Raw genomic sequence first — 27916 nt, forward strand, 5'->3', positions numbered from 1 at the left:
CAAGTCGAATGTTTTCATTACATCTTTTGACTATAGGCATATGCCTTCGTAGCATTCAATAAAGTCAACATGGGAACAGCAAGAACATCCAAAAAAGGCAAATCATGTTTGCTTGATTGACCCTGTAATTGACTGACGGGATTCCTGATGCTTGGACTAATGTGGAACACGACTGTTTACATGGAATCACCATAAACACAGAAAATCATGAGCTATATTTTCATCAGTGGTATTCTGGTACTGTATTACTTAGTTGTAATCATTTGAAAAGGAAGCATTTGTAATGTTGCATGCAAAGAGGCACAAGCACCAATAAAAGAGAACTTGTAAAACAGTCAAAAGTGCCGGGAATGAGGTTCCGCTGGGAAGAAAAATGTGTTTTCAGTCACACGAAAAAGAATTCAATTGGTCGACGCTCGGTGCATGAGAAATGTAAAGGCCTGTGGGGGGATTTATAGGCTGAGCCTGCCACTTGTTGGGAATCCTCGTGCAGTGTGTGTCTGGGTAACGTGACGGATGCCCCCATCACACTTTTACGATATGAGCTTGCCGTGCCGTGGCGGTTGAAAAAGTCGTCCGCATTTTTTCCTAGTCATGTCATCGTGCTAAAATTCAATAAATTGTTTATTATTTCAATAAAACTGACTTTGCTTGGAATTGAAGTTTATGAAGTCTGGAACAAGTAGGAAGTTATAACCTGAAGGAATAAAGACTTGATGTGAACTTTGGCTCATTTGGTACAATTCCCTAGTCGGAATTCGAACCAAAAATGGTTCAAACCAACACTTTGTTTATTTAAGGCTTGGGTCCTTGCGATTCTTTATGCATTGTGCTGCAATAGACCTGTTCAACCAATTTTGTGTTGATCTGTGAAACTGGTATCTGAAACTGGGGAGCGAGTTGTGGGTATTTGCCAAAATACAAACTCTGGGATTCGCCCCAAATTGACTGGTTAAAACCAGGCCAATTTTCTGTTCCATTTCAGCCATGGGTCCTATAGACCTTTTTGTTCAACCTGTTATGATATACATGCCCACCCAATTTCATATTGATTGGTGAAACATTTGCTGGTGGCAATTTTTTTTCCAACTTTGAAGCTCTGGAATTTGTCCAAAATTGGTTGCTTCAAAACAAAATCGCACACTTTGTTTTTATTTTATTAATAGATCCTTAGACCTTTTTTGTGTCCTGTTATTGTAGACATGGCCACCAAATTTCACGTTGATTGGTGATATTGGTGTCAGGGGCTAGTTTTTTTTTTTTTTACATTGAAGTGCTGGAATATGCTTCGAAATTGCTGCTTCAAAACAAAATGGAAGACTTCCTGTTCAGTTTTGTGCATTGGTCATTGAGACTTTTATATTCTTATTGTTACGATAGACCACCCAATTTCATGTGGTTTGTTAAAACTGTTGTCAGGGGCTCATTTTTACCAGCTTTTCAGGGAGCGCTTTGTGAAGCCCTTTGAGACTCTTTTGTGATCAAGGGCTATGTAAATAAATTTGACCTGACTTGACTTGAGTGCTACTGACTCACTGAAAATTTTGGAGTATTGTTTTCGGGCCCCCCTTTAAAATACATCCAGTTAATCTTCACCAGGATACTGATATTAAACTATTAGTACCTCGCGATTGCAGGCTTGCTGTCTCTTGTTCTGGAGGAACAAGAACGCACGAGACGTCTCCTCACTGTTTTCCTCCAGTGCAGGAAAGGACACAAGCAAGAAAAACAGATGCCGGGACAAAAGAGGGGAGAGAGAGAGGGAATGAAAGAAACGCAGAGGAGGGGAGGGGAGCGCTTGTTTTCCCTCCCCTCGCCTCTCTCCTGTTTTGAGACATACCTTGGTTAAAAGAAATCAAACCACCGCAGAAGAGCAAACATGAACGACATCAAGTTAGCCCTGCTCGGAAGTCCAGGAGCTGGAAAATCAGGTAAGCTTCTGTCCTGAGAAGGTTTTCATGTACGTATTGTTCTTATTTGAAATGCGCCACTTTATAAACTACAAATACATATTTGTAAAGGATGGCAAAGTATTCCATCTAATATCTTCCAAGTGTATACCGGTACTTTAAAATAAGTGGATTACAGGATTACATTCTGAAGCTATTATGACAATCATGCTTCATATGTTCCATTCAGAAGATATATTTATATTACAATTTATTTTTGACTGTGATGATGAGTGTTTTTTTTTTATATTTGAAGACCGTGTGGAAAAAAATGATTTTTGTTAACTAAAATGTATGTTGGTTGGGTAAACAATGCCATAAAATAACCTTAAATAAATCATATTCATCACCGGTAATTTTAATTGGCAAATTTATACATTTTAAACTGGAATTGAGAAGTGATTTCAGAAATCAACATGTGTTCCCTCACTTCCCTTCCAAGTGGAGATTGCTTATATTGACCACTTTTGTTGATTTTTCATTTGATAATTTTAAATTTAGAATAATTTTTGTATGCTGATTACATTTATTATTTTTTCATAATTTCCGGTATTTACTACTTATATGTTGTTTAAATGATTTTGTTATTTTATATGAATTAATTATTGGCCGCTTGTAATCGTCATTAATTTATTTTACAATCCGTCTTTTTTTTTATTATTATGATAGAACGTTTATTTGATACGTACCACATTTTCATTTATTTACCTTACAGTGTTAAGTATTTTTCATATTTATTGGATGCTGAGCATTTTATTTTCTAGTTAATTTTAGTATTCATATATATTTCACAACATTTTTAACATGTTAACCCCTTCTGTTTGTTACATATTTTTACTTTACTTTTTAAATTGTATTATTGTATTTTTTTAAAATTTATAATTAATTTGATTCATGGAGTAAAAAATAGCACCCTGCATTGCCTCATGTAAAATATGTTTTTATGCTAAGGTTAAACAAGTATGCAATAATTTATGCAGTACTCTAACTACTAACTATTTTACAGACTGTTTGTAAGATGACTCTAGCAACACAATAAACCAAAATATTGGTTACCACATTGACCAACACGAGAGGGTCAAAACATTAGGAACAGTCCTTGGTATGTTGCAGTGAAAAAACGATGCGCATAATGAAGGGATTAATAAATGATCAGCTCCTTAGATAGTGCAGGTGTGCCTAATGTTGTGTCCACAGAAGAGCATGAACATAGCTCAGCACTTGAGCTGCTAATTGAAAGTGATGCTCTGCAAAGCCGCAAAGTTGGCCCACAAGCAAAAAGAGCTGACAGGCCTTCCAGTCGCCTCTTTCATGTGAGGCTTGGCTTTCACCCGCACGCTCGCAGCGACCATTGGCACCGTCTTGACATTCATTCCCCACCACCCTTAAATCCCCCCACACACTTGAAACCTCCCCGGATGGATGCACTGACACTCCTCAATGTTTCTTTTGTCCACTTTGTCCAGCTGTACTTGTGCGCTTCCTGACCAGACGCTTCATCGGAGAATATGCGTCCGACACCAGTGAGTTGACATTGTCAATTGCTTTTTCAATTAGTGAAGAGAAGAAAATGGGAGATCTTATTTTAAGGCCATATCACCGAGCCGTTATTGGCACTAGCATAAAAACATTTTCTAAATGAGCAACACCAGTAAAGTTTCAAGCTTCGTTTTTACATTCTTAGCTGTCATACTAGTAGAACGTTAACCACTGTTTACTCATGCACTGCCATCTGAAAAAACACAACAAACAAAAACACACATCGTGGTGATTGGTGAAATCAACACAATATGGGATAATGTCATTGCAGTCTGTTGGACTGAAAGGAATACGACGCAGTTTATTTATTTATTTTTTTAAACTCGAATCTGCTCGTGGTGCGTCTGCGTATGATGTAGTAAGTACCGTATGTTCTCGATACAGATTGTTCTGTCACCGCTGCCCACATAAATAATAACCGCTGAAATAATGACGGAAGGATGACTGACGGACTGACGTAACGTGGTTTATACTATACATGTACTGTACATACTCAAACTTGTACAACTTGGCATTTCCCTCCCTTGTCACCCCCTAATCTGTATCTTCTCCTTACTGCTGCCATCGAGAGGGATCATTACAGTTGTTAACAAGCTTGATATTCACACACAAGGTGCTTCAGGCTGTCCTCCATGTCGTCCCGTTAATAGATCCTGATAGCAGCGAACGGATTCTAGGTGACGACTATGTACTGTATATCCATGATAGTGAATGCGTTAATAATAAAATGTGAAACAAGTCGAAGAAAAAAAGCACAACAAACAGTGTTAGGCTTTGGACACTTTGTACAAGCTCTGCCATGTTTGACTTTAGCAGTACTGTACTCGACCAAGGGATTGCACTGATATGCTTTGATGCATGAAAGAGTGTTATGTTTGTTTGTGTCACTGCAGATTCTCTGTATCGAAAAAGGCTGTCCATCGACGGCAGGCAGCTGAATCTGGAGGTGTTTGATCCCTGTTCACAGGTACCACAAGTCTGGCATCTGTCTTCAACGTTAACTTAGCATCTTTGTTACTCACCGTTTATGTATGCTGTGTTAATTTAGCATCGTTGTTTTGCCTGACTTCATGGCATTATTCAAAGGCAGACCCTTCTGTTTCCATCATTGCAGTGGTTGACTTTTTGCTCTGCCATCTGTGTGCTATGCTAGCTTAGCATCCTTGTTTGCTCTCCATTCCATATTGTTGCTGTCCTGTGAAAAACACTTATGTCAATTTTTTCCCTTTTTTAAAATTTTTACTTTAATGGGGTTTCTGCATTACAGACATGATATGCTATGCTCGCTTAGCATCTTTGTTTTACCTGATTTCCTGGTGTCAGGGTCTTCAAAAGGCATACTGCACACCCTTCTGGATTTAGCGACAGTAACTAATTCATTTTCCAACGTAACCACAAAATGAAATGGAATATTCCACCACTTGATTTTCAGGAGTTAGACGCCAAACCTCAACTAGTACATATTTCTTGAAATTGGGTAAAAAAAACTGCCAAGTGGACAAGACCCAGGTAGTTTTCCAATGAGAGGATTGAACATATTCTAAAATGCTTCCAGCCTAGATGGAAATAATTTTCGTTGCGATATACATAAGCAGACCTGGGATTGACCTTATCCATCCAAAACTTCATCAAGCAGGGAGTCTGAAGCGATCCACGCCAGTATCCCAAGGCCATGTGCTGCCTCTTTGAAGACAAGAGACGCATAACTCACACACACTCAAATACACACATTCATAAGCACACACGCAAACGCGCACACACACACACCAATACACATACACACGCACACACACACACACACACACAAAAACAGTGTTTTATTGGAATGGCCCCAGGCTCTGTGAACATCTCCCATCTTTTGGAGCACAAAGACACCGTGAAGTCAGTAAAATTGGAGGAATTTTACAGTTTTTGCTGGTTCAAGGACAGGACCTTCCTGAATATCACACTCAAGATTTCACAAACAGTGGGGAAAACAATTCCAGGTGGGGCCTTATTTGAGTATGAGAAAAAAAATCTAATTAAGATTAGTATTAAACAATGGGAGCAGTATATTACAATTTATGTCAAGTTAAAGTGGAGTATGAAAAAATTATAAAAATGATAAAAATGGCATAAGAAGCAAAACACACAACATTGTGGATGTGTAGATTCTCATCCATCCATCCATTATCTATACCGCTTGTCCTCACAAGGGTCGCGGGCGTGCTATCCCAGCTGTCTTCGGGCAGCAGGCGGAGGACACCCTGAATTGGTTGCCAGCTAATCGCAGGGCACACAGAGACAAACAATCACACACACTCACAATCACACCTAGGGGCAATTTAGAGTGAGCAATCAACCTACAAAGCATGTTTTTGGAATGTGGGAGGAAACCGTAGTTCCCGGAGAAAACCCACGCAAGCACGGGGAGAACATGCAAACTCCACACAGGGAGGCCGGAGCCAGGTTCGAACCCACGACCTCTGAACTGTGAGGCGGACATGCTAACCAGTCGACCACCGTGCCACCCGATTCTCATCCAGTACATTGTAATTAGTGAAGTTTGAATCAAGACAACTGGACTTGTTTGTCCACCTGCCCCAACTTGCCTCTGTGGACAATATTAAGGACCGGTAATTGTCATTAAAAACACCATATCTTCAAATAACTTGCATATGAACATGGATCCACACAACATTGTGAAGCAAACACATGCCCGAGTCTACTTGAATGCAAATTGTTGTTAATGACGTCTCCACATAACATAAAAATCATCTTTGTTACTACACACTGAGCGGAACAAATATGTCACATAGCTCCCTGGAACATAAACATGGATGCTCACAACAATGTGTAGTGACCTCATGTCAGTGCCTATTGGAATGCAAATCGTTGTTAAAGATGAGATAGTTGCTAAGTAGCCACACACAACATTGTGGGGTGATGTCAGAGTGTACGAGAACACTAATAGTCATGAATGACACCACATCCGCAAACTGGGTGTCAAAATAATAAGTGATGACGCTGCCTGGAACACAAAGATGGACCCACACAACATTGTGGCGCAACCAAGTCAGTCTACTAGAATGCTAATTGCCGCTAACGATGTCATTTCCACATAAAATCATATTTAATACTGCTTACATGATGTACCTCCCAAGAATATAAACATGGGAACACACATGAATGAGGTATGACTAGTTGTCAGAGTCTATTAGAATGCAAATTGTTATTAAAGACAACACATTTGCAAACTGGACACCCAAGAGCTAAGACTCCTCGCTTCTAAGAAGCTTTTTACATCCCTCTGTAGGTGCTTCTGTTTTTGGTTAGCAAAGGAGTTCAAATGGGCTCAGAAGTTACCTGTTTTGTGTTGTCTATTGTCAGCGCTTGGAGGCCAGGTGTATACTGGAGGAACCAGTGGCGTGGGCAGACGGCTTTGTGGTGGTCTACAACATCAGCGACCGCACTTCCTTTCTCCATGCCACGAACATCCTGCGGCAGATCCGTGAGGCCCGTCAGCAAGACCAATGCAAAGGGTCAGAACCCCTGTTCCCCACCCTGATATTCAAAACTAATTTGATTATTCTTCCATCTAAACTAAATTTAAATTGGTTGTATCCTTCGAAATCCTTAGGGTTCTCTGACCCACCACAATGAGCCCTCTAACTTGATAAAGGTGATTAAAAGCAGTTACCTAAGAGATCATGGGCAGACATTCAATCGCAAATGGATTCTTCCTTGGACATATTGCAAAAATACCATAGATTGTATCCTTCAAAATCCATAATCGTAATGTAAAGATCAGACCTGAGTGAACTTGATAATACTGTACTGCAAAATCAACAGCATTCTTGGACAAATGCCTAAACGTTTGAAGACACTGGGTCAAATGTGCAGAGATTAGTGTAACAAAGTTGTGTCTGCTCATCATTCAAAATATGGTTTCCTGCAGCAAGATTCCACAATAAAGCGTAAAGGTTTGAAGACAACAACAGCACGTGCTTAAAAGCTTTGAGGAACATTAAGAAAGCACCGTCCTACTTCCTTTGAAGCTGCGCACAGATCCTCGTGCCGGGATAGCTGGTTGGAATGCCAATGCTCCCATTCCCGGCCAAGTGAGGCTTAATACTGATTTTTTGGGGGAACCAACCTGTCCTCTGTTATTTGCTGAAAACCTTGCATATTAGCTTTTTTTGTAGTCTCACTGATAGGCTCCGAGATGAGGGCCATAAGCCTTGTCTAATAGAAAATTAGTCCTACCTACAGTAAAGCAGCAGTGGGGGTGCAACTCAGTGGTAGAGTGCATGCTTTGTGTGTATACGGTCCCGGTTTTGATATTTGATCTTGAAATTTAATTCTATATCTCAGCTGTATGATTATATGACAAGTACAGAATAAAACTTCCAAGCCCAGATAGAGGATTTGTTACAGAAATGGGCAGGGACCCACTTCACCGAAGACGTCTTTCTGCAGCGCTTCATTTGATTGACTTTCACGCTATTTCAACTTGCATGGTACAGCATCATAATGTGTGTTAATTGCTGCCCACTTGGCATCCATTGCAGCCTGATCATCCTGGAAGGGGGATTCCCCATCTGCGGTGCCTTCTCAATGTTTCTCATTTTTTCCCCAAATGGACTTTTTCGTGGCCCTTCTGGAGGTTAAGATCAGGGGATGTCATTAATATTTTTCAGCTCATCAGCAAGCTCTTGAGAAGCCTGATAACGATCCTGATCATTTTAACAGGTGTGTTACAGCAGGGAGGGATTGAAAACCTGCAGGACAGGTGCCCTCGAGGACCGCAGTTGGTGACCACTGTTCTAAAGGAATCATCCCTCAGGCAGTTTGAAGGCTCTAAGACCATTGACTCATAGACACAGTCTCAAAGGTCTAAGGATAGTGAGATGTATGGGATGTATTCTGAAGATTCTGAATATTTAAACAACTTTAGAGTCTAATGACCAACACCCAGCCATTGCTGGTCCAAAGCCTGGATGATGGTGCTGCCAAAGGGTATCGACTCACGGACAAAGAATTTTCGAGAAGGTAGCTCAGCAGTGGGGATGTAGCTCAGAGGTAGAGCGCATGCTTCGCATGTATGAGGTCCTGGGTTCAATCCCCAGCATCTCCAATTTTCTTTGGTATCCATTATTGCAATAACAAAGTACTGAATATTTGAATGCTTAAGGGGTAATCAAAAAGTGGATGGCTTCCTAGGGGAAATTGATTCGTATAGCAACGTGTCTGTCTTTCACATATCATCAACAACTGCAGACTTTACCAATGCTCCTGACAGTGGTTTTCTTTTTCAGGGAGCCGCTGGGTGTCCCTGTGTGTTTGCTGGGCAACAAGCAGGACCTGTGCCATGTCCGGCAGGTACGCGAGGACGAAGGCCGCTGCCTGGCGCAGGAGAACCACTGCCACTTCCAGGAAGTGTCAGCGGCCGAGAGCTACCAGGACATCGCCGGCCTCTTCACGCAGCTCATCAGACATGTGATGGAGCACCTGAAGTACCGCGCCGATCGCCGTCGCTACAGTGGCTCCAAGTCCATGGCCAAGCTTATCAACAATGTGTTCGGAAAGAGGAGGAAGTCGGTGTGATCAAGTGGTCACTGACATGGGTAGAGACATTTCCAAATTAAATGAGAGGAAACGGCATCTGTGGCTTTACATTTAACAGTATATTTTAATCTTACACTGGGTAAACATTATTCCTGTTTATATTTGTGTTTTAGAACAGGGGTCCCCAACCACCGGGCCGCGGACCGGTACCGGACCGTAGGTCACTTTGGACCGGGCTGCAGTGGGCCGCACAGATTAAATTAAAAAAAAAAAAAAAAAAAAAAAAAAACGTACAGTAATTCCGGTTTATTTATTATCCAGGGCTGATAAATGTTTGTGCGGCACCGTCGTCGTCGGCCATCCTGTCTGCGGGAGCGCTCCCATCAGCGCGCTGATTGGATGGTCGATTCTCCAACGAGGGCCACCAATCACGAACAAGCAGTGCAAGTGAGAGCTCTATATAAGCAGCCTGTAAGTGCTCACAGTCAGACAAGCGGCTCATCGAAGGCGCACAACAACATTTCCAGATTCCAGTCAGAAAGCGGAGCGCTCATTAAATTTGAACAGAGAGTGACTCACTGCAGATATTTGAACAGAAAGAGTGACTCACAGTGACTCTCTGCGCCAGGAAAGCCTCTTCCTAGCCTGGTCCATCAATCAAATCCATCCCCCAAGCAACAACTCATTATTGTTTCTCGTCACGAAAAATTGACTAAAGACAGACGAAAGACAGATTAGATACATGGTCTTCCGACTATGCTAATTTACCTATTTTACATTTTTTCCTGTCATTTGTTAACCGTCAGCAAAACTCATAGGCGGATAGACGGATCGGTCCGTCACATAGACGGAATGCCCAGCTCTGTTAAATGCAGCTCTGTTATATTACAAGCTAGCAAATGAGTAAAATAAACAACGTATTTGGAAAGTTTCTTTGCAATAGGGAAGAGGCCCAGTGAGAATTCAACACAAGAGCCTATGCCCATGAAGAAAAAGAAGTGTACATTTCACAGACAATACCAGAACACCTACTTGAAATGGATTTACGGCACAAGTGATTCCCACGCAGGAAGCTCTGCACAACAATACAGTATGTGCAGTCAATGCAGACTTCAAAACTGATTTGCCAACAATATGAGTGCCTTGAGAGCGTCATACTTGGTGGCTAAGCTAACGTTAGCTTCGCTAAGGCTAAAAAGGCATTTTGTGGATTTGCCCCACCCTAACACCCAGAATCCTGCCCCGTACGGTGAATAGTTACAGCGCCGCAATGGGTATAGACTTGTATCAACTGGTCCGTGGCAGAAAAAAGTTTGGGGATCACTGTTTTAGAACACTTTATATTATTTCTATTTGCAGACTTGGGCAGGTTGTAATTCATGTAAATAAAATTACACATGATAGAGCACATAGCAGTACAGAGAAGGGACTGAAGTACCTACCAAGGCACATAAGCAGTCTCTCGGTGAAGACTTGGCACATGTTGTAAACAAGTTTCCTCAGCAGTATTAGAGATGATATTAGGCCCGTGTCACATGGAGATGGCGTCTTTAACAAGGATTAGTGTTCCAGCAGACTCTGACATGCTCTCCAGCTCTCCAGACACAAACTACTTTACTCCAAGTCACTGGTAGCAAAGTGATACATTCACCTGACTTTAGTGTAGGCAGACGTTTCAGTACCTGTTTACTGATGGTCTGTGAATGAAAGCTTGTCTGTCTCTGTATGTCCCCTGAGACTGGTGACCAATCTGTTTTATTCTGCCTTTTGCCTAAAGTCAGCTTGGATAGGCTCTAGCTCACCAAGCACCTGATTTAGTGGATTATTCCAATGATGTACATATTCAATAAGCAATCACATATTTTCAGTTTACTATTAGGTGGTACACAAATTTACCTATTTGTATTTTTTCTACCCAGCTGATCCCAGAAAGATTGACTTATACACCACCTCTGTGAATTTAGCAGTGGGGATGTAGCTCAGTGGTAGAGCGCATGCTTCGCATGTATGAAGTCCTGGGTTCGATCCCCGGCATCTCCATTTATTGTCTATGGTGACTTCCAAACCCAGAAGGACGAACTTTTACACAGAGGTTAATTATTTCTCCTTTGTGGAGGTCTGCGCTTGTGACATCCTACTTTGGAGTTGTGCACTCATTATAATAATAAATCAATGACACATCCCAAGATGGCCTCAGTTGTACGAAGTACTGTATGTTATGTAGATATTAAATTCTTGTTGCTATCCGTCTTTGCATTGACAGATGAGATCTTTTTTAACACCAGGAAAACAATTCCTAATAATAATTCCTGAGAAGTCTGATATTGTTGAACCTAGGATCCTGACTCCATGAAACCGTCCTGGGTCAAAGCAGATGCGTCTGAAGGTTGTAAAGGGATTACAATTTTAAGGAAAGTGATAAAGGAATGATGTGGGTATGTATCTTAGTGGGAGAGTGTATGCTTTTCATGAGGTCCTGGGTTCAACCCCCAACATATCCATTCAACTTCAAGAATTATTATGTAAAACATCTTTCCAAGAGATTGAGCATGCTCCAATTGTTTCTGGGCTAAAAATTGCAACAGTGGTTGGAATGTAGCTTAGTGGAATCAGGTGGCCGGTGGTTGTGCTAAAACGTTGGCTAATGCTAAAGGTTCACAATTCAACAGCTATAAACAAGTAAATACACTTAGCAGATACGCCAACTTCCTCGCTCAGCCCTCTCCAAGCCTGATGCTTATTGGCTTGGTCCCAGTATTGGAAACAGGCAGTGTTTTACTGTACAGCCACTGGTGCCCGCAGACCACAATGATTATTTTTGCCCAACATTGTTTCTCCATGCTACCTGCATATACAACGTGTGTGTGAGACATAGTATATCCTTGATGCCGACTGGCTGTTGCAAAGCAATGTGTGTTTTGCAGTTCAGATTTATCAAACCCAACTCGCGTTGCCCAAAACGCATTCATTATGCCGCTCGGCACAGATACGCACCCACCTTACGCAAACTGCACTGACTTTATGTAATCACGTCACAAGAATAGTTCAATTCTCGTTTGGTCTGGTCGTAGCAGCTGAGGCTTTTTCTAAATGAGCTTTTCACCAGATGTCACAAGTATATGCGAAAGGCAAAAGCTAATAAACAAACCCTTACATGTCATTTGATCAAGGCCTCTGTGTCCTCTTTTATAGATCTACATGCTTGAGACTTGAACACGCTTGAATGCACCACATGAGCTGCAGGCTGGCCACTAGATGACAGCAAAGACATAAAAGCAGCTTTTAGACTCCATGGCTTGTTCATTGCAAATTTGAAGCTGATGAATAAACAGAATAAGATCACGGGAAACAGACGGAAATTCATTGGATGAAATGGATTTTGTGGCGGCGTACAACATCACACAAATAAGTACGGTAGGTGACACTACAGTCATGGAATGTGACAGAAAGTTACACTTTGTTTACATCACTATGTGTAAACCTCTACCTTGAAAATTGTCCAGCAGCACATTAGTTCGTCCTTCACACAGTTTGTACATTATGGCGAATTAGTTTCCAAATGAGCCGTTTTCTCGCTTCTAAATACAACGTGGAGATGTTGGAATCCGCTGCAAATGTATGTATTGAATACATTTGATATATTGTACAAATACATTTTCTTCCCACCCCCCCAAAAAATATTCACTGTAAAATCATTCTTGAATAAAAAGTAAAGAAAGATTCAAATTAAAAAAGACCACTAAAATAGCAATGAATCAATCCACTAAATTATTCATTCATTCATTCATAATCCATACCGCTTATCCTCACAAGGGTCGCGGGGCGTGCTGGAGCCTATCCCAGCTGTCTTTGGGCAGTAGGCGGGGGACACCCTGAATTGGTTGCCAGCCAATCGCAGGGCACACAGAGACAAACATCCGCACTCACAATCACACCTAAGGGGCAATTTAGACAGTCCAATCAATTTACCATGCATGTTTTTGGAATGTGGGAGGAAACCGGAGTACCCGGAGGAAACCCATGCAGACACGGGGAGAACATGCAAACTCCACACAGGGAGGCTGGAGCCGGGATCGAACCCACGACCTCTGAACTGTGAGGCGGACGTGCTAACCAGTCGACCACCGTGCCGCCCCACTAAATTATATTTATCAAAATAACGTTTGATACGTTTAACTTTTTATTTGACTAAAAAATAACTGATTTGACGAATTATAATTTTCACATATAAAGTTTGAAAAAATTTGCTTGATAATAATCAATAAAATAATTTTTGAAAATTATAAATTGATTATTATTATTATTATTATTATTATTTGTTAAACAAAACAATAATATGTTTGTATTAAAACATGTCATACATTTTGTAATACATAAGCTTAAGAATACATTGTCTTTTATACCCCCAAAAATAAATCCTTTGAAAAATCTCCTCCCACAAAAACACATCAGAGATCCGCCCACATGCCATTTGATTGACATGTAATTTCAGGGAAAGGCTGTTGCACAACCCAAGATGTGATTAAAAAACAACAAGCATGCATTTAATGCAAAACTATCACCTCTTCACCCTATTTTCTCCATAATACTATGCTGCTGTTTCTAATTTAAGTCCCTTCATGTTTCTTCCCCTTCAGTGTGATGTTTTTCCTCCAGACAAGATGGAGACGGCGCCTCCAAGCGTGGCCTTGAAGCTTCAGGTCAGTGCTCTTATTTGGCCCCCGTGAGGAGGAAGAATTGCTTTTGGCTCCACTGAGGACAAGCCCGCCGACCACGGGGGGATTGGATGGTTGGCGGGACGCGGCGCCAGCCAATCAGGAGGACCATCGATCAGTTCCCCTTAATCTCACAGCTGGTGAGCACATCCTCCGTCGCGCCAATCTCACAACTCTGCAGCGCCGACAGCAAATTGGATGACTTCCAAAAGACGGGAATCTCCATCGAAGTGGATGCAGCCAAATCAAGATTGTAGCAACGTTTCGCCTCTGGCCATTGCAAAATATTGGCTTTTTAGGACAATTCGGTCCTTGATGCCTGTTTCACTTAGCAACATGGCATTTGGTAAACAACTATCATGAATAGAAGCACAAACAAGTCTCAGGAAACCATGGCAGAAAAGACAAAGGAAGTATGCCATTTTGGTTTGAACCAGTTATTTTAGGGTCATTTTCCAGGCATCCTGGAGATTTGGTTAGATTGTTACAAAATTTGAAACATGGATACTAGACAGATGGATGAGGCCAGTTTGTAAAACATTTTGATTTTGGTCATTATGTGTGGGCAGAGTATGTTGACTTATCATTTCTTCACGTGCACATCCTAGAATTATGGGAAAATTCAGCTCCCAAAGCCAGTTTCACTTTGCAACATGAACTTTGGTAGGTTTTAAGGATGGGAGAGTACCGATACCAGGTATCGTATCGGGCCATTACTTATTTTCAATACTTATTTCAAGGTATTGAGGGTCACCAAGGGCGGCACGGTGATCGACTGGTTATCATGTGCACCTCACAGTGCAGAGGTTGTGGATTTTAATCTGGCCTCAGCCTTCATGTGTGGAGTTTGCATGTTCTCCCCGTGCCTGCGTGGGTTTTCTCCGGATACTCTGGTTTCTTCCCACAAAAAAAAAACATACGTGGTAGGTTGAGTGGACGCTGTAAAATTGTGATTGTGAGTGTGTATGTTTGTTTGTCTGTGTGTGCCCTGCGATTGGCTGGCAACCAATTCAGGGTGTCCCCCGCCTACTGCCCGATGACAGCTGGGATAGGCTCCAGCACGCCTGTGACCCTTGGGAGGATAGGCGGCTTGCATAATGGATGGATGGATGTAGTCTCACCAAGGCTGCCGATACCATTCACCGTTTCCAGCCACTGGTGCCCTCTTATGGCCGTTCTACTATCCATCCATCCATCCATTATCTGTACCGCTTCTCCTCACAAGAGTCGCGGGGCGTGCTGGAGCCTATCCCAGCTGTCTTTGGGCAGTAGGCGGGGGACACCCTGAACTGGTTGCCAGCCAATCGCAGGGCACACAGAGACAAACATCCGCACTCACAATCACACCTAGGGGCAATTTAGAGTATCCAATCAACTTACCATGCATGTTTTTGGAATGTGGGAGGAAACCGGAGTGCCCGGGGAAAACCCACGCAGGCACGGGGAGAACATGCAAACTCCACACAGGGAGGCCGGAGCCGGGATCGAACCCACGACCTCTGAACTGTGAGGCGGATGTGCTAACCAGTCGGCCACCGTGCCGCCGCCGTTCTACTATCAGGAATTAAATGCCATGCATGACTGCGAGAATGTTTTTCGAAGTGAACTGTATCCATTTCAATCCTCTCATATACCCATTAAGGTGCAATTTCTTTAAGTATATGTATACTTATAAGATTTGTATTAATGCTTAGAGTGTATAGTGTATTGCTATCAAAATGTATACTTTTATTTACTCGTGTGTATTCTACAGAGTGCTATAATCACCATTACCTAATTTTTTTCCCCACTTGTATGAACCTATATTTTGTAGTTTTCCTCTGGATGGTTGTATTTCATTGAATTCTATCTTTAATCCATTTAATATTTTCTTATTGTCAATACTTAAAATAAAGGTCAATATTTATCAACTGATATGAAATACATTGTGATACATTTTCCAGCCATCTCCCTCAGCCCTATTTTTCATTTTCATTGTGTCATGCTTAACAGTTGAACATGTATTATTTTGCACTTTAATTTATTTTGAACAAAGATGAAAACTTAGGGAGTTGTCAGTTTTATTTTTGTACTTTTGTTAATTTATTACAAATGAATCCTAAATCTGAGTGAAATTGTTTGTGTTTTATTTTTGTACTAAAATTCTCTATTGCAGAGTGACTGTTCTAAACGTCTTTCTTTATAATTATCTGAGATGTACCAAAACGTACAGATTGGTTACTTTGTATCAGTATTGGTGCAGTATTCGTACTGGTATTGTCCTGAAAAAAAAGTGGTTTTGAACATCTCTAATGTGGGCACCATGTACTGTATATTATGAGTAGACCCACAAAAAAGTCTTGTGAAGCCAGACCTAAAAAGACAGGAAAGCAGCCATTTTGATTTGAAACTGCCTTTTTTTAGAGTAATTTTCCAAGGGTCCTTCAAAACCAAACTTATCCTAAAGATTCTGTGGGATTGTTGGAACATTTTGAACACTTACAGTATACCAGAAAGATGAGTGATCATTTGTGACAATTAGTCATTTTTGTTTTAGCCTGTGGGCAGAGCATGGCGGCGAAGTTTGATGATGCCGCTTGTCAGAGCTACCATTTTCACTTCCTGTAGGTGGAATGTGTTCCAGAAATCTGGAAATGAAGAGGGGTCGATTAAAATGACATTGATTCATAGTGAGATAAAAACAGCGGTGTAGTATTCTCCACACACACCCGCCCCCCCCCCCCCCCCCCCCCCACACACATGCACAACAAGCAGCTGCTTTGAGGTGAGCTCACTAAACATCATCTATATTTGTCTCTGCCCTTTGTTTCCCCCCCACAGAGGACACGAGCAGATGGCCAAAAAGCTTTTTCTATTTCCACTGGTGGCTAATTAGTGCGCTAACCTCGGCTCACCTTTAATGTCAGCCACAGACAGCTCTTAGCGCAATTAGCCTAATGGCGCCCCGACGTCTGTGACTAGGCCGCCATGTTAAGCCGGGCCGTGTTTGCAGTAGTGGGAAGTGACAAAGTACTTAAATACTTAAGTTGATTTTTCCAGGTTATTGGTTCTACTTAAATTTAATAGAAAATGTACTCTAATTTCTACTCCTTACTTTCTCCTGCCTTTGCGGATAACAACACAACTTCACTTAAATACTGTATTTGTACTTGTTACACGCCACCACTGCTTCTATATTGACAGTAAAAATGCATTTTTACTTTTGACCTTCTGTTCATTTCAGAGTTATCTAAGCAACCACAAGTTCAACAGCATACACTGATATAACAGCAATGCAAAACAATAGATGCTTGTAAACCACCAGTCTTTTACTTTTCTTAAGTACAGTGTGCAAGTTTTCTTGCCAGCTCTGCATGTTGGCTTGCGTTCAGGCACGTCAAAATAATGACGCACCATCCATTTGTCACGGCCAGGGTGATTACCGGGAGAAACTATTTAATTAGGCGCATTAATAATGGAGCTAATTAGCTCCCGTGTGGGCCGCAAACGATGATGAGGGGGGGAAAACCCAAGCTCGGCTTGCACCTCATCAGCTGATTAATTAGCACGCCGATGGTTGAGCGCCTTGACGGCCTACATGCGATCAGATGAGAGGCCGCATAATGAGAGTACAGTGGGTCGATGGTGCTGGTTAATTAGTGCGACCTGATCCGGGGGCCATGTTGTTTACGCCGTGGCGTCTAATGAGCTCGACCGAGAGGGTGCATGGCATTCGTCTGACGTGAAAATCATTGTCATGTTCCAATAATCTATCTGCAGGGGCTAATAATGCACTCAATGGTAATAAGTAATGACCTCAGCATACTTTGTCCTATTTAGAGTCTTGACTCATGAATAAAACGATCCAAAGCATGCTTGCGAATCTCTTGGCTGTTAGGGAATCCAAGTTGCCTTATTTAATAAGGTCACGTAGATTTGATATGAAGTTTCTCAACACACCCAACAGATGGCACTGTGTTGAAAAAAAGCTGCCACATACTATTATGTATACATAGTGATTCAATTCTCCCTGTACTTACTCAAGATGCCAATAGTGGACGTGGCCCGCGGATGTCCGTTCTTTAATTAGTCCTGGTGGTCACAGCCCAATGAATTTTGGCTAGCAAAAAATGACAGAGGGTGCACTAGGTGGTGTGCACGAGATCAGTGCCTTTTTCCAAGGCTCTCTCAGTCGTGAGGTTTGATCACATACCACTGTGATGCCACAACAGAGGGGTACATGCATTAAATGAGCACCACACCAAGTAAGCACGAGTGTAAGTTAGCAACCAATGCTAGCAAACTTGAGATACCATTGATTGAGCACTATGAGATGGAAAGTCGACATGTCAACAATAAACGCGGAAGTATAGCGTGCATAGAGACCAAATTGTGACAGACGTGACGTCAGCCAGCTTGAGGCATTGGAATGTTGCGCCCCACCTTGGTCCTATCTATTGCATTGAAGAAGATATACAGTGCATGTCAGTGGGTAAAAATCTGTGTGGCCCTGACTGGAAATGCATCATCAAATTGGACAACAGAGATGAACAAACAAAAACAAAAATTAATATTAACCATGTATTCTTTTTTTTTTTACATTCATGTAAAAATAGCTACACATACATTTTGAAATATTTTATTTTATTATGAATATTTGGTAATGTAGTGACCACTATAGTGGCGGGGCATCCACCAAGCATCCTTTATTCACCAGCCACAACTGCAAAAGTGGATCATATTGTGTCAACGTATGTGTTTATTATTTTTATTTGCATTATTATTACAATATTTTTACTCCAAGTTTGTTTCTATTTTAACCAGTTGTCTGCTGCAAGCTTCTAATTTTTAAACTTTGTTGTGTTTAGACTTAGTTTTTTCAAACTTTCTGTAGAACTTTGAAATTTCTTTTGAATTTAAAGTGCATTAAAACAGTATTATTTTATTGAATCCATTCATCCATCCATCCATCCATTATCCAAGTATTATTATTCTTATTTTCTTGTTAGGTACGCAATAAGTCGTTTGTATGGTTCATGCGTGAGTTTGCCTTTTTGGTGCACACATTGATCAAGCGATTCTTGTTGCACTTGTCTTCCAACTATTTAATCTAGAAGTTTTCTCCCGAAATTTTAAAGCCCTCGCACCTCCTTTAACCTCCCCACGTAGATGGTACACCCCCTTTCCGCTGCGCACACCCGCAAAACAAACAGCAAAACCAAGCCATCAAAGATGACGTTCAAATTTAGAGAATTCTGCTATAACATTTCTAATTTCATGCATCCTATGGAGGGCACTGAGGATTGTTTGCTTGTTCCAAACAACAAGCCAGACTTTGCTTGTGTAATCCTTGTCATGCAGTATCTGAAAATTCTATATCCATCTTTACAAACAGAATATCTTTTTGAAGTCCTTTCCAAACATTTGGAATCCTCCCTTCATAATCTTAACCCAGTTGGTGCACCCTCTCCCCTGCACACTCCCTTGAAAACCTTAACGACTCCTGTTGACACCCTTACAGGAATTGTGTTGAATCATGCAAACATGATCAAGAGGAGTTCATATTTTGAGCTTCCTAGCAGACCACCAATACACTAGTAATCTCGCGCACCCCCTGGAGGCCACTCATGCACCCCCGGGCTGTACACGCACCACAGTTCCTTATGCCACCGGTTAGTTTTTGCGTGACGCTGAATGTGCCTCAAGCAACCCAACAGTTGATCGTCTGTGGAGTGCGGCGTTGATGCCAGGGCGCCCCCGAGATAATTGCTGTCCTTGGAGTTGAATAAGCTCATTCTAAAGCACCTCAGGCCGTGGTAGTCCTAGTGTGTGACTGCATATTGAATAATTGATTCAGGGAGAGGGGTGTGTGTTGGTGGGGGTTACTATCAGAGCTGAACATAATGACTTCATATAATTAGACTGAGTGAGCGAGAGAAGGGGAGAGAGAGGCAAAGTTCTAGAGGGGGTGGAGGGTGGATGCATTGCACAAAGCGGCAGACTCCGCACATGAAGCCGGAATGCTTGAGCACTGACATCAGCTCAGATAAGACGCAACATTCGGAGGAGGAGGTGAAGGGGGGGGGGGGGGAAGCTGGAGGGGAGCTGGAGGTCTCTCCCGCAAAAAAACAAACAGCAGTGGACGCGTGCCGCTTCGCCTCCGACTGAAGCTACTTTCACGCTTGACAAAGTTTTTTTGGGGGGGAAGATTGATTGCTTCCCGGGGGACCGGAGTGGAGACGGTGTGGTGCTTGGAGGGAAGGATGTTGCTGGACAAGGAGGACAGTGAGTGGTTATCTCTTTATGCTCATTTCATGAAGGCGAGTGTGGTCACCACTGCATTAGATGCCTGGAAGTTGACTGTATTCATTTTTGAATCATTTGCAGCCTTAGATGTCTTTGTGTGAGTTATGTCTGTGATATTTTACAAGATGTTAAACTGTGACGGGTAAATGATAAAATTCTGTCTTCTACAGTAATGACACCAGAAATGATTGACATAAGAAAGCATTCATCCAAATAAAACTGAAACAGAGCCATTAAAAACACAGCACTTCATCATATAATATATAACTCTCTCAGCAACTGAAACTAACCAAGATTACCATGCACCGAAATGTTATTATATTTTAAATCAGGAATGCAATTACGTCTGACAGAAATTGTCATATATGAAATGTGAAAAGTCGAATTGCCTAATGGAAATTTATTTCCACAAAAGTGGGACCTCCAGTCAATTCAAAACAGTGTCAATTGTCACAACGTCACTCAAGATATCTGCAAATCTGACGAGTTATCAGCTCACTCAGTATGGAAATGATTTCTTTAGCTTTTTGTGATGTTGTACGAGGGATGAGAAAATGTGGCAATAATCACTTAAGCACAAATGGAACGTACTGAAACTTGGAAAAGCCTATCCTAACTGCTCAGTACAATATGGTTAAAAAATGTAGCAGTACCACAGGAAACCGCTGAAGGACCGTGACACTGGGAGCTCGCTAGAATTTTGGAGGAAATCTCTGCATCACGAAGCACAAATGTTTTTGTGTTTGGCTTTTTTGCATTTTGCCATGTTACAACAGAACAGAAGGAAAAGTATGACGATAACAACAGAAGCAAATCCGGAAAGTAGTATACACTTTCCGTACTGGCTGTGCAGTGCAATTTATTCTTTACCAAACATCAAATTTGTACAGTTTGTGAGTTTCTCGCACAAAGCAGACAACTTTGGTGTGTACCGTTGGAAACCGCTCTGATGCCATAACAGAGGGATACCTGTGATGGATTATTGCAATTTAGTAACTAGCACAGCCGTCTCGTCTTGTGTTCCTGCTGTTCTACTGAACAATATGGTGAGTGCGCGTGAAAGTTTAGTCGGACTCGCAGACGGACGGCCGTTTAAAAATAGAGGCGGACCGGCCTATAGATGGGTACTATTTTTTCCCCCCAGGGAAAAATGACTGATGACGAACGACGGAAGGGTACCCTCGCTGCCGACGGATGACGGATGACGGAATCTCAATCTTGAGTAAAATGCTCAGCTCTGTCTATTGCCATCTCATACCCAAAGTGTCCCATATAACCTGTCATTGTACCAACATTTTCCTAAAGTGAGCCCAACTCTTTCCTGCCTCCTATTCCCTAGGTGTGTCCCTAGTGTCCCTCCAGTCCAGAGAGAAGGCTCGAGGCTGTGCCGGCTGCAACGGGAGGATCAGGGACCGCTTCATGCTGCAGGCGCTGGACCGCTACTGGCACGAGGACTGTCTCAAGTGCGCCTGCTGCGACTGCCGCCTCGGCCGGGTGGGCTCCACCCTCTACACCCGAGCCAACCTCATCCTCTGCCGTCGGGACTACCTTAGGTACCATGTCCATACTTTGTCCTCATTTTGCTATAGATTAAAATGGATGAATTTTACTTCCCCATCAAAGTTTACTAATAAAGGTATGTAAGTAGTAACAGCCTTTTCCATAGAGGTCAAAATTGAGCTCAGGTGCATCCCGTTTCCTCTGATCATCCTTCAGATGTTTCTTCATCTTACTGGAGCCCACCTGTTATAAATCCAGTTGATTAGTTTTTCGATTTCAAAAGGCAGACACCTGTCAAGATCCCACTGTTGACAGTGCCTGTCAGAACCCAAACCAACCCTATTGTCAAAGGAATGTTTTGAGTCGGGACCAAGACTTGGAGGAATTGAGAGCAGGTCAATACCAAGACTTTGAAGATTTGACACCAAGTCAAGACCAGGACTTTAAGGTGTCGAGGACAAGTCAAGAGCAAAACTTTGAGGAGTCGAGAGCAAGTCTTTGAGATGTTGAGACCACATCAAGGTTAATGCTGCATTGGAGGATTGTCCTGTTCTGGCCTCAAAGCGTTTGAGGCTAATGTAAACAACAAAGATGGCTATTTACATAAAGGGCTATTTGTCTTCAAAGCATTTCATTAATTTCACCAAATAATTTAATGCAAGAGGATAACGGCATATCTTCTAGTAGTCAGTACAAATCACGTTTTGTAGCGTGAATATGAATATATTTCAGATAACTAAATTAATGTAATAAATAAATAGAGCTAAATATAAGTTTATAATCTTGTAAATGATGTTTTGCCATTCATGGTCTGTGTCTCTAGGGGGTCGCCACTGTCGAGTGATGTCAGATTGAAGCCGGTCGGTGAAGCCCTAACCCGACTTCGCAGACCTCCCAGTTCAAAGGGATGTGGTAGTGCAGTGTTGCTGGTCGGAGGTCGGAAAAGTCTGACTTCCCAACTTCCTCGAATCTAGCATTAGTTTTTAAATGTGGTCCACTCTTATCTCGCATTGGAGGCAGTGATCTGTGCGTGAGCATTGTCACTGCTATTTTGCAGGCAACATAAGCGCCTGTTGCCACATTACCCTGTCAGCAGACCTCATGTATCAACCCTCCCTATCAATGAATTGATTTCTACAATGATTCAGAGGGTTTGATGGGCTCTGTTGTCATACCTATGGATGAAATATGATGACTTCCGCCACATGTCCAAGGGGCTGTCGAATCTGTCTCCACCTCGATTAAATTCACTATAAAGGAGCCCTGAGTCTTTGACAAGTTGTCAAGAGCAACACCTTGAGTTGAGACCAAGTATTTGAGTAGTTGTGACCACGTCACATTCACTTTCATATCAATGGCCAGTTTAGAGTGTTGAGCGATATTAACATGCATGATTTTGGAATGTGGGAGGAAAAAACCTAGATAAGCATTGGGAAGTCCTGACCCCAAGACGGTAATCTCAACCAAGTGTCCACCTATGGACAATTTAGCAGTCTTCAATGAAGCCAACATGCACACTTGTAGAGAAGACCCTACGCCAGCATGCAGATTTGAATGCAAAACCTCAACTATGAGGAAGATACACCAAGCACAACATTCTGCTCCATGGAAAAAAACAGCATCAATTTTCCCCATGTTTCACAACCTCCAAAATAGTTGTTCCCTCCCCGCTTTGAGAAGCAGAAAGCAATCGCTAATCATCATAGGAAGTTTAGCGCTATCTATTATGGGATGGTGGTTGTTTCCCGGACGACTCCGCTGAGACTTCTTTGGGGAAATAACGAGCTCAGCGGTCAGCTGCACACCTCCTGATTCGCCGAGCTCATGTGCTGTCGGGCCTGGCGCGCACTCCATCTGGATTTGCTGGCCGCTAAGTCGCTCATTAGCCGCACACCGCACTTAGCCCAGCAAAAAGCCCCCTTTGACGGTTAAATTGGCTCCGTCGCCTCCTGCTTTCCTCGTCATGGGCCCGGCCCGAAGCCCTTTGAAGAGCGGGATTAGAACCATGTGATTTCTTTTAATTGGGCCATTAGCGAAGAATTAGCATTGAGCCGCGTAGCCTCGTTAAAAGGGGGCAGAGGGAACAGAGCCCACCAGGTGCCTGCTGCTCGTTAGATGAGAACATGGCGGTCATCACCGCTCTTTTTTTTGTTCCCGAGAATGGAAACTCGCTCGCTCACTCGTTGACCTTCTGCTGCTTGCTGGGACTACATGAAATGGAGGCTTATCTTTACGCGTGGGGTTCATGTGTGTTTATCTTCATGTGAAAAAGCAGAGGCGGTGACACCACTGAGTTACCACAATAGAATTTGAAACTGTGGTATACAATAATGATGACCTACTTCTGTCCTCCTTGGCAGTTCAAAGCTTGTCAGATACACAAGGCGTGGTTTGGAGTTTAATAGGTCCACTGTAAAATTGGAGTTATAATTATTAAGGGTAAAAGGGGCGAGGGTAAGGGATTTGGGTTATGGTAACGGTTATGGGTCAAGGTTATGGGATGGGATTATGGTTAATTTATGATTACAGTAAAGGTTTAGGTACAATCTAAAAACAATTGTCTTAAAAATAACATAATTTTGGGTCCGAAATGGACCGATCCACTACTTGGGTCGATTTGACCCAACTTTCTGGGTTATTTTTGCGGAAGACAACCTAAAAAAAACGAGTAGTTTTGTACAAAACAACACAAGAAGATGGGTCAAATTGGCCGAATTGGTGGAGCGGTCCATTTTTGACCCCAAATTGTGTTATTTTAAACCAAACTGCTTTTTGAGTGTAGGGGTTGGGATTATGTTTATAGATTAGGGGAGGGAGACCGAAAGTGTGGTATGAGTACTGCAAGTTGTACGTGGGCACCTCTAGTGGTATGTGGAAGAATCACTGAATTAAATATAAATACAATTTATAACACTTAGAACATGCAATACAATTAAACATACTGGAGTGAGGGTCGCTGATGGTGTAGTGGTACACTCGCCCCATTTGTGTGCGGGCAGGAATGGGATGGGTTCCCGCTCAGTGACGGTGTGTATGGTTGTTCGTCTCTGTTTGCCCTGCGACAGGCTGGTGACCAGTTCAGGGTGAAGTCCGCCTTTTGTTCGAAGTCAGCTGGGATTAGGCTCCAGCAACCCAGCACTGCATGCATCCAGTTTTTAACCCATTACAGTATGGTTTAAGTGTCGTTCAGTTGTATTTAACTTTTAAGTGCAGTACAATACATTTGCATTGAAGAACAATCTGTAAACATTTAAGTACAATTTTGATTTTTGTTTTCATTTCCTGTATTTAAAGCATTGTTTATGTTAAAAATATGTATAATGTTACAGTGGTTTACAATAATAATTTGACTTTTTAGGAATACAACCTCAACCTCATTTTTAATTAACACTTTTTTAAAAGAAATATTGGTCACTATGTTGGTACTTGTAATTATTTTTTTGAGGCGGATTTTGATGTAAAAAATTTGACAACCACTGGGTTAGGGCTAAGGTTACAGTCACCTTTAATTATCATCTCAACCCCTACCCCTTGACTGTAAATTTGCATTACAGTTGAGTGTTAGAGGTTAGGATTTCTGGCAAGGTTTTGGCTAAAGGTCATGGTTAGGTGTTAGGTTAGGGTTTCCAATAACGGTGAGTGTTAGGGATAAGGCTTTGGGTAACTGTAAGTGGTTAAGGCTAAGGGTTAGACCAGGGGTCTCAAATCCAGTACTCGAGGGCTGCTTTCCTGCATGTTTTCGATGTTTCCCTCCTCCAACACACCTGATTCAAATGATCAGGATCGTTATTAGGCTCCTTTAGACCTTGCTGATGAGCTGATCATTTGAATCAGTTATGTTGGAGGAGGAATATATCTAAAACATGCAGGAAGGCGGCCCCCAAGGAGCAGAGTTTGAGACCCCTAGGTTAGCGTCAACACGCATGCAGAGAGTCAACCCCCAAATAAACTCCCTGCATCAGTAATGCGAATCTTAAATTGCCGGTTCATTAAGTGCTGAGGTCTGTGATGGTGTGTGGTTGAACAAATATTGTGGTGCCTTGGCAGAGATTTGCTGTGTGTACCGAGTGTGTGACTCGTTTGAAGGTGTTTTTCCTGTTCAGGCTCTTCGGCGTGACGGGGAAATGTGCCGCCTGCACTAAGCTGATCCCTGCCTTCGAGATGGTGATGAGAGCGCGGGACAACGTTTACCACTTGGACTGCTTCGCCTGCCAGCTCTGCCGCCAGAGGTAAGATTAACATAGCCATTAGCGTAGCAAATCACACTGGTCACAATTGTAATTGGGATCTGGTTAACAACCTTGTATGTCACTACTCAGGCTGCCGTCACATGTTTATCCACTTATTAGCATTGCTAGAATAGCATAGGTGTGTGGAATGGTCCTCAGGGAGGGTATCATTTTGTTTTGTTTTTTTGTTATCTAGGACCTGCAATATTGCCGTTAATAAAAAAATCCCATTTCTGATTTTACTAAATTTCCCCCCTCTTTGGTTGTATAAAACCAAATGAGAATATTACAGCACAGAATTGAAAAAAAGTATTGTTTTTTATTTTTTCCCCTTCTGCTATTCACATTATTTCTCCTGATAGCAAAACAAGGTTTGAAACTGCTTCCATGGAAATGTTATTTATTTATTTATTTATTTATTTATTTTTTTAAATTCAAGTTGTCTGTTTGTCTGTCTGGGAACACTAGTGGAAAAATGTTTGAAATTACTTAATTTGAACATCGGTTGCATATGATTAAAATGTGTTTAACTAACATATGGTATATCATTTTCTAGGAGAAGAGGGGAAAATGACCTCTGTTTACCACATTTTAATCATGTACTGGACAACTGATATGTAATTTTTTTCAGTGAATTAAAATTGCTATCACTAATAGTTGCTAGAGGGGTGGAAAAAGTCACTAAAAGTTGTCAACACTGACACTGCTTTTGTAAACAAGGGCCACTCTCTTTGCAGCCATATTGTTAGTGTAAGCAGTGCACATCAGCGGGGACGTGCTTAGAACTACAAAAGCCCTTTGCAATCAACTTGTATAAATCACAAAAATCCCCCCTCCACCACATGCAGGTTTTGCGTGGGCGACCGCTTCTTCCTGAAGAACAACATGATCCTCTGCCAGCTGGACTACGAAGGCGGCCATCTTGATGGCGGGGCAGAGAGGCCGTCACAGTGACAGGTAACCAAAATAGGCCACGTTACATTTTTTTGGTGGTTTTTTTCTAATGTACAAGATGGGCTAGGTCATTTACAGTTGAGGTAAAAAAAAATAAATACATAGATGAAATTTAAAATCTGAAATCTGTTCGTGAGCACTTCTCCTTTGCCGAGTGTGGCATATTATCAAGATGCTGATTACACAACATGATTATTGCATAGGTGTTCCTTAGGCTAACAACAATTAGACCACTCTAAAATGTCCACTTTTTCTTTGCCTAAGCCTGATTTACACTATTGTTGATACTTATACAAGGCTTCTTCTATTACAGCTTGCTCTGAAGTGGTCACTTTCTTGCGTATTTAGGTGAAGAAGAGGACCAGTGAGAAGCATTTTGGACCTTCTCCAGCTCGTTGTCGAACTTTTTGGAGTTGAAATATTTGGAAAGCGACAACGATAAACAAACGGACGTAAACTAAAAACAAACTAAAGGAGCGAGCACTTAAAGGATAGCTCTCCAGCTTCAAGAGTCCAGTGTGGACATGTTACCAAGTTCTCCTCGAATACTTAATGCTTAATGGTGAACTCGCACGCAAGGAGCAACAAACAAACGGACCGAGGACAATCACCTTGTTCCTCATTGCCACCAAAGACGCTTTTACGTGTGCTTTTTTTTATTAGTTTTCTTCTACACTGAATGGGCACCATCAACATATTTTAGATATTAAGTACCTGTATGATGTATTTCTTATTTAATTCTCATTTATGTGCCATAAAACTAACTAAAATGTTTCCATGTAAAAAAAAGAACAAAATACAGTTCTATTATTAAACGATGAGAGCATTAAAATGTGATTTTTTTTTTTTTTTTAGTCAATACAAATAGGAGATAGAGCAAGAATAACAACAGTGACTCAAAACTGAGTTAAGTCATCCTAATTATTTGGATCAGCATACAATTTTAACAGGAAAAAACAAAACAAATACATATTAATAACTATTACATAATAAATTAAAGATTTGGATTGGATATCTAAACAATGGGAATCCTTGAACTATAGGTTTAGTCACCCCAAATTCACACTAATGTACAATGGATTATTTAAATATAAAACAACATTTTTTAAACTAACTAACTATATATATATATATATATATATATATATATATATATATATATATATATATATATATATATATATATATATATATTACT

General features: G+C 41.6%; 2 protein-coding genes and 2 non-coding genes across 5 annotated transcripts; all 4 read left to right on the plus strand.

Moving 5' to 3' along the window:
• The first annotated feature begins 1700 nt into the window (after positions 1–1700).
• Positions 1701–11221, plus strand: rerglb (RERG/RAS-like b). Its single transcript, XM_086029576.1, has 5 exons — positions 1701–1931; positions 3416–3472; positions 4382–4455; positions 6858–7009; positions 8786–11221. The coding sequence occupies exons 1-5, from the start codon at positions 1880–1882 to the stop codon at positions 9072–9074; spliced, it is 624 nt and encodes a 207-aa protein (XP_085885702.1). The 5' UTR covers positions 1701–1879; the 3' UTR covers positions 9075–11221.
• Positions 8533–8604, plus strand: trnaa-cgc (transfer RNA alanine (anticodon CGC)). Its single transcript has one exon. It is a non-coding gene; the product is annotated as a tRNA-Ala (tRNA).
• trnaa-cgc (transfer RNA alanine (anticodon CGC)) lies at positions 11004–11075 on the plus strand. Its single transcript has one exon. It is a non-coding gene; the product is annotated as a tRNA-Ala (tRNA).
• Positions 11222–19824: 8603 nt separating the features above from the next.
• Positions 19825–27550, plus strand: LOC147148591 (rhombotin-1-like). Of its 2 annotated transcripts, none has more exons than XM_086029280.1 (5): positions 19825–20014; positions 21375–21588; positions 25639–25764; positions 26613–26721; positions 27067–27550. In XM_086029280.1, the coding sequence occupies exons 1-4, from the start codon at positions 19993–19995 to the stop codon at positions 26716–26718; spliced, it is 468 nt and encodes a 155-aa protein (XP_085885406.1). In that variant the 5' UTR covers positions 19825–19992; the 3' UTR covers positions 26719–26721; positions 27067–27550. The 2 variants fall into 2 exon arrangements, with proteins under 2 accessions (XP_085885406.1, XP_085885405.1); XM_086029279.1 differs by having other exon boundaries at positions 19827–20014; positions 27032–27550.
• Positions 27551–27916: the final 366 nt, after the last annotated feature.

Source organism: Filicampus tigris, chromosome 4 (assembly GCF_054856515.1).
Source record: "Filicampus tigris isolate MCC_2025a chromosome 4, RoL_Ftig_1.0, whole genome shotgun sequence".
Taxonomy (NCBI): domain Eukaryota; kingdom Metazoa; phylum Chordata; class Actinopteri; order Syngnathiformes; family Syngnathidae; genus Filicampus; species Filicampus tigris.